Genomic DNA, 8,028 nt, shown 5'->3' with positions numbered 1-8,028 from the left:
TGACGTAGACGGAGACCGGACGGAGACGGAGACCGGACGGAGACGGAGACCGGACGGAGACGGAGACCGGACGGAGACGGAGACCGGACGGAGACGGAGACCGGACGGAGACGGAGACCGGACGGAGACGGAGACCGGACGGAGACGGAGACCGGACGGAGACGGAGTTCGGACGGAGACGGAGACCGGACGGAGACGGAGACCGGACGGAGACGGAGACCGGACGGAGACGGAGACCGGACGGAGACGGAGACCGGACGGAGACGGAGACCGGACGGAGACGGAGACCGGACGGAGACGGAGTTTGGACGGAGACGGAGACCGGACGTAGACGGAGAGTGGACGGAGACGGAGACCGGACGGAGACGGAGACCGGACGGAGACCGGACGGAGACGGAGACCGGACGGAGACGGAGACCGGACGGAGACGGAGACCGGACGGAGACGGAGTTTGGACGGAGACGGAGACCGGACGTAGACGGAGAGTGGACGGAGACGGAGACCGGACGGAGACGGAGAGTGGACGGAGACGGAGACCGGACGGAGACGGAGAGTGGACGGAGACGGAGACCGGACGGAGACGGAGACCGGACGGAGACGGAGACCGGACGGAGACGGAGACCGGACGGAGACGGAGACCGGACGGAGACGGAGACCGGACGGAGACGGAGAGTGGACGGAGACGGAGAGTGGACGGAGACGGAGATGGAGACCGGACGGAGACGGAGTTTGGACGGAGACGGAGACCGGACGGAGACGGAGATCGGACGGAGACGGAGAGTGGACGGAGACGGAGACCGGACGGAGACGGAGACCGGACGGAGACGAAGACCGGACGGAGACGGAGACCGGACGGAGACGGAGAGTGGACGGAGACGGAGACCAACGGAGACGGAGATGGAGACCGGACGGAGACGGAGTTTGGACGGAGACGGAGACCGGACGTAGACGGAGACCGGACGGAGACGGCGACAGACGGAGACGGAGTTTGGACGGAGACGGAGACCGGACGTAGACGGAGAGTGGACGGAGACGGAGAGTGGACGGAGACGGAGAGTGGACGGAGACGGAGAGTGGACGGAGACGGAGATCGGACGGAGACGGAGTTCGGACGGAGACGGAGACCGGACGGAGACGGAGACCGGACGGAGACGGAGACCGGACGGAGACGGAGACCGGACGGAGACGGAGACCCGGACGGAGACGGAGACCGGACGGAGACGGAGACCGGACGTAGACGGAGAGTGGACGGAGACGGAGACCGGACGGAGACGGAGACCGGACGGAGACGGAGATCGGACGGAGACGGAGAGTGGACGGAGACGGAGAGTGGACGGAGACGGAGACCGGACGGAGACGGAGACCGGACGGAGACGGAGATCGGACGGAGACGGAGACCGGACGGAGACGGAGTTTGGACGGAGACGGAGACCGGACGGAGACGGAGTTCGGACGGAGACGGAGTTTGGACGGAGACGGAGACCGGACGGAGACGGCGACAGACGGAGACGGAGTTTGGACGGAGACGGAGACCGGACGTAGACGGAGAGTGGACGGAGACGGAGACCGGACGGAGACGGAGACCGGACGGAGACGGAGTTTGGACGGAGACGGAGACCGGACGGAGACGGAGTTCGGACGGAGACGGAGTTCGGACGGAGACGGAGTTCGGACGGAGACGGAGAGTGGACGGAGACGGAGATGGAGACCGGACGGAGAGTGGACGGAGACGGAGTTTGGACGGAGACGGAGACCGGACGTAGACGGAGAGTGGACGGAGACGGAGACCGGACGGAGACGGAGATCGGACGGAGACGGAGATCGGACGGAGACGGAGACCGGACGGAGACGGAGACCGGACGGAGACGGAGACCGGACGGAGACGGAGACCGGACGGAGACGGAGACCGGACGGAGACGGAGTTTGGACGGAGACGGAGACCGGACGTAGACGGAGAGTGGACGGAGACGGAGACCGGACGGAGACGGAGATCGGACGGAGACGGAGATCGGACGGAGACGGAGAGTGGACGGAGACGGAGAGTGGACGGAGACGGAGATGGAGACCGGACGGAGACGGAGTTTGGACGGAGACGGAGACCGGACGGAGACGGAGAGTGGACGGAGACGGAGACCGGACGGAGACGGAGACCGGACGGAGACGGAGACCGGACGGAGACGGAGACCGGACGGAGACGGAGATCGGACGGAGACGGAGACCGGACGGAGACGGAGAGTGGACGGAGACGGAGTTCGGACGGAGACGGAGACCGGACGGAGACGGAGAGCGGACGGAGACGGAGACCGGACGGAGACGGAGAGCGGACGGAGACGGAGACCGGACGGAGACGGAGACCGGACGGAGACGGAGACCGGACGGAGACGGAGACCGGACGGAGACGGAGACCGGACGGAGACGGAGACCGGACGGAGACGGAGACCGGACGGAGACGGAGACCGGACGGAGACGGAGACGGAGACCGGACGTAGACGGAGACCGGACGGAGACGGCGACAGACGGAGACGGAGTTTGGACGGAGACGGAGACCGGACGTAGACGGAGAGTGGACGGAGACGGAGAGTGGACGGAGACGGAGAGTGGACGGAGACGGAGAGTGGACGGAGACGGAGAGTGGACGGAGACGGAGATCGGACGGAGACGGAGACCGGACGGAGACGGAGTTTGGACGTAGACGGAGACCGGACGTAGACGGAGACCGGACGGAGACGGCGACAGACGGAGACGGAGTTTGGACGGAGACGGAGTTTGGACGGAGACGGAGTTTGGACGTAGACGGAGACCGGACGTAGACGGAGACCGGACGTAGACGGAGACCGGACGGAGACGGCGACAGACGGAGACGGAGTTTGGACGGAGACGGAGACCGGACGTAGACGGAGACGGAGAGTGGACGGTGACGGAGTTTGGACGGAGACGGAGAGCGGACGGAGACGGAGACGGAGAGTGGACGGAGACGGAGACGGAGAGTGGACGGAGACGGAGTTTGGACGGAGACGGAGACCGGACGGAGACGGAGAGTGGACTCACCCCTCCTCACTCTAGACACTTTCCACAGGACGGAGGACGAGGACGAGGACGAGGACGAGGACGACGACGAGGAGGAGGAGGAGGAGGACGAGGAGGACGGGATCATCGCCCTGGACGGGAGTCACCAGCCTCCCTCCGCCCCGGTGGAGCTGGAAACGGGTGGGCTCCTCTCATGGGAGGGAAGGTCCTCGTCTTCGGGGGGCTGCGGGGGTCGGCCGAGCCCAGGCCCGTCCCGCTGGGCGACCTGGTCGTCCTGGACCCCGCCACCCTGGAGGTGGAGAGGGTGGTCTCGGGGGGCGGGGGGTCCAGCCCTCAGCCACCACGGCTCGGTCCCCCTCCACGACCGCTGGCTGCTGGTGGTGGGCGGGTGGGACGGCCGGAGGCGGCTCTCGGCCCTGCACGCCTACGACCTGGCGGGGGCCGGGGGCTGGGCCCGGCTGGAGGAGGAGGAGGAGGGGGGGGGAGCCGGGCCCCCCACGCGGGCCTCAGCGGCCACACCTGCACCAAGGTCTCCGACCGAGAGGGGGGCGTCCGGACGCAGAGGAGGTTCGCCAGCCTCGACACCCTCCACGTGGACGCCGCCGCGAGGAGATACTGGTGAGGGAGGGGAGGGGAGGGGAGGGGAGGGCGCGAGCGAGGGGAGGAGGAGGGAGCGAGCGAGGGGAGAGGAGGGAGGGAGGGGAGGGGGCGAGGGGAGGAGGAGGGAGCGAGTGAGGGGAGGAGGAGGGGTGAGTGAGGGAGGTAGGGGAGGGAGCGAGGGGAGGGAGCGAGCGAGGGGAGAGGAGGGAGGGAGGGAGGGGAGAGGAGGGAGCGAGCGAGGGGAGAGGAGGGAGCGAGCGAGGGGAGAGGAGGGAGCGAGCGAGGGGAGGAGGAGGGGTGAGCGAGGGGAGGGAGGGGAGGGAGCGAGGGGAGGGAGGGGCGCGAGCGAGGGGAGTAGGAGGGAGCGAGCGAGGGGAGGAGGAGGGAGCGAGCGAGGGGAGGAGGAGGGAGCGGGGATCATGACTGAGGGCTCTCCCCACAGTCCTGTATCAATCCCAAACTAATCCCACTGCCCCACTCTCTCCCCATAGCCCTGTATCAATCCCCAAACTAATCCCACTGCCCCGCTCTCTCCCCATAGCCCTGTATCAATCCCAAACTAATCCCACTGCCCCACTCTCTCCCCACAGTCCTGTATCAATCCCCAAACTAATCCCACTGCCCCACTCTCTCCCCATAGCCCTGTATCAATCCCAAACTAATCCCACTGCCCCACTCTCTCCCATAGTCCTGTATCAATCCCCAAACTAATCCCACTGCCCCGCTCTCTCCCCATAGCCCTGTATCAATCCCCACACTAATCCCACTGCCCCACTCTCTCCCCATAGTCCTGTATCAATCCCAAACTAATCCCACTGCCCCACTCTCTCCCATAGTCCTGTATCAATCCCCAAACTAATCCCACTGCCCCACTCTCTCCCCGAAGTCCTGTATCAATCCCCAAACTAATCCCACTGCCCCACTCTCTCCCCATAGTCCTGTATCGATCCCCAAACTAATCCCACTGCCCCACTCTCTCCCCATAGTCCTGTATCGATCCCCAAACTAATCCCACTGCCCCACTCTCTCACCATATCCCTGTATCAATCCCCAAACTAATCCCACTGCCCCACTCTCTCCCCATCGCCCTGTATCAATCCCCAAACTAATACCACTGCCCCACTCTCTCCCCATAGCCCTGTATCAATCCCCAAACTAATCCCACTGCCCCACTCTCTCCCCATAGCCCTGTATCAATCCCCAAACTAATCCCACTGCCCCACTCTCTCCCCATAGTCCTGTATCAATCCCCAAACTAATCCCACTGCCCCACTCTCTCCCCATAGCCCTGTATCAATCCCCAAACTAATCCCACTGCCCCACTCTCTTCCCCATAGCCCTGTATCAATCCCAAACTAATCCCACTGCCCCACTCTCTCCCCATAGCCCTGTATCAATCCCCAAACTAATCCCACTGCCCCGCTCTCTCCCCATATCCCTGTATCAATCCCCAAACTAATCCCACTGCCCCACTCTCTCCCCATAGCCCTGTATCAATCCCCAAACTAATCCCACTGCCCCGCTCTCTCCCCATAACCCTGTATCAATCCCCAAACTAATCCCACTGCCCCACTCTCTCCCCATAGTCCTGTATCAATCCCAAACTAATCCCACTGCCCCACTCTCTCCCCATAGTCCTGTATCAATCCCCAAACTAATCCCACTGCCCCACTCTCTCCCCATAGTCCTGTATCAATCCCCAAACTAATCCCACTGCCCCACTCTCTCCCCATAGTCCTGTATCAATCCCCAAACTAATCCCACTGCCCCACTCTCTCCCCATAGTCCTGTATCAATCCCCAAACTAATCCCACTGCCCCACTCTCTCCCCATAGTCCTGTATCAATCCCCAAACTAATCCCACTGCCCCACTCTCTCCCCATAGTCCTGTATCAATCCCCAAACTAATCCCACTGCCCCACTCTCTCCCCATAGTCCTGTATCAATCCCCAAACTAATCCCACTGCCCCACTCTCTCCCCATAGTCCTGTATCAATCCCAAAACTAATCCCACTGCCCCACTCTCTCCCCATAGTCCTGTATCAATCCCCAAACTAATCCCACTGCCCCACTCTCTCCCCATAGTCCTGTATCAATCCCCAAACTAATCCCACTGCCCCGCTCTCTCCCCATAGTCCTGTATCAATCCCCAAACTAATCCCACTGCCCCACTCTCTCCCCATAACCCTGTATCAATCCCCAAACTAATCCCACTGCCCCACTCTCTCCCCATAGCCCTGTATCAATCCCAAAACTAATCCCACTGCCCCACTCTCTCCCCATAGCCCTGCATCAATCCCCAAACTAATCCCACTGCCCCACTCTCTCCCCATAGCCCTGTATCAATCCCCAAACTAATCCCACTGCCCCACTCTCTCCCCATAGCCCTGTATCAATCCCCAAACTAATCCCACTGCCCCACTCTCTCCCCATAGTCCTGTATCAATCCCAAACTAATCCCACTGCCCCACTCTCTCCCCATAGCCCTGTATCAATCCCCAAACTAATCCCACTGCCCCACTCTCTCCCCATAGCCCTCCATCAATCCCCAAACTAATCCCACTGCCCCACTCTCTCCCCATAGTCCTGTATCAATCCCCAAACTAATCCCACTGCCCCGCTCTCTCCCCATAGTCCTGTATCAATCCCCAAACTAATCCCACTGCCCCACTCTCTCCCCATAGTCCTGTATCAATCCCCAAACTAATCCCACTGCCCCACTCTCTCCCCATAGCCCTCCATCAATCCCCAAACTAATCCCACTGCCCCACTCTCTCTCCATAGTCCTGTATCAATCCCCAAACTAATCCCACTGCCCCACTCTCTCCCCATAGTCCTGTATCAATCCCCAAACTAATCCCACTGCCCCACTCTCTCCCCATAGCCCTGTATCAATCCCCAAACTAATCCCACTGCCCCACTCTCTCCCCATAGCCTTGTATCAATCCCCAAACTAATCCCACTGCCCCACTCTCTCCCCATAGTCCTGTATCAATCCCCAAACTAATCCCACTGCCCCACTCTCTCCCCATAGCCCTGTATCAATCCCCAAACTAATCCCACTGCCCCACTCTCTCCCCATAGCCCTGTATCAATCCCCAAACTAATCCCACTGCCCCACTCTCTCCCCATAGTCCTGTATCAATCCCCAAACTAATCCCACTGCCCCGCTCTCTCCCCATAGTCAATATTTTGATATATTGGCCGCCTCCATCCACGATTGACGTCTGGATACGTGTTCAGACACACGGAGATGGCCGGACATACAGAGGAAGTTTCCAGAAATGGATCGGACTTTGAATCCCGGCCCTCCGCCCGGGTCCGCGACCTCTGCCCCTCCCCCCCGAGTTTGCGGAGGTCACCGGCGGGGTGGGGTGGGGGGCGGTTGGTCATCCACAAATCGCCACACGAGGCAGGCGACCAAAAGCTTGGGTTCACAGAGGGAGGATTTGAGGAGCGCCTTCAAGGAGGAGAGGGATCGAGGCGGAGAGGTTTAGGGAGGGAATTCCAGAGTTCAGAGGCATCTGAACGCACGGCCGCCAACGGTGGGGGGGCGGGGGAGGGAGGTGCCAGAACGGGAGGAGGAGCGCAGAGATCTGGGAGGGTTGGAGGACGTCGCAGAGATGGGGAGGAGGGGCGAAGGGCGAACGGGACTTAGAACAGCAGAGTTCAGGATGAGCGGATGGCTACGGAGGGTGCCAACGTGCGAGATCATTGAGAACGGAGTTTATGGCGGCGCGTTGGGAAGGGAGATGTGGATAAATGTGAGGTTATCCACTGCGGAAGGCAAAACAGAAAGGCGGGGTCTTATTTAATTGGCGATGGATTGGGGAAATGTTGATGTACTACGAGACCTGGGTGTCCTTGGACACCAGTCGCTGAAAGCGAGCCTTCAGGTGCAGCAAGCAGTTAGGAAGGCGAATGGTATGTTGGCCTTCATCGCAAGAGGATTCGAGTACAGGAGCGGGGAGGTCTTCCTGCAGTTATACACGGCCTTGGCGAGACCACATCTGGAGTGCTGTGTGCGGTTTTGGTCTCCTTATCTGAGGAAGGATGTCCTCGCCATGGAGGGAGTGCAACGAAGGTTCACCAGACTGATTCCTGGGATGGCAGGGCTGACGTATGATTCATAGAATCATCGAAGTTTACAACATGGAAACAGGCCCTTCGGCCCAACGTGTCCATGTCGCCCAGTTTGTACCACTGAGCTAGTCCCAATTGCCTGCACTTGGCCCATATCCCTCTCCACCCATCTTACCCATGTCCAAACACTTTTTAAAAGACAAAATTGTACCCGCCTCTACTACTGCCTCTGGCAGCTCGTTCCAGACACTCACCACCCTTTGAGTGAAAAAATTGCCCCTCTGGACCCTTTTGTATCTCTCCCCTCTCACCTTAAAT

The 8,028-nt window shown here is 61.2% G+C and overlaps 1 protein-coding gene across 1 annotated transcript in view; it reads left to right on the top strand.

The window, feature by feature from the left end:
- The first annotated feature begins 3,220 nt into the window (after positions 1–3,220).
- Positions 3,221–8,028, top strand: part of LOC137312321 (kelch domain-containing protein 9-like) — a 70,236-nt gene continuing 65,428 nt past the window's right edge. The window contains 3 exon segments of the mRNA XM_067978905.1: positions 3,221–3,346; positions 3,348–3,500; positions 3,503–3,645. Of these exon segments, the coding sequence (XP_067835006.1) occupies positions 3,221–3,346; positions 3,348–3,500; positions 3,503–3,645 (422 nt within the window).

Source organism: Heptranchias perlo, unplaced genomic scaffold (genome assembly GCF_035084215.1).
Source record: "Heptranchias perlo isolate sHepPer1 unplaced genomic scaffold, sHepPer1.hap1 HAP1_SCAFFOLD_418, whole genome shotgun sequence".
NCBI classification, from domain to species: Eukaryota; Metazoa; Chordata; class Chondrichthyes; order Hexanchiformes; family Hexanchidae; genus Heptranchias; species Heptranchias perlo.
Note: the sequence above shows the minus strand (reverse complement) of the source record. Positions and strands in the feature narration are given on the sequence as shown.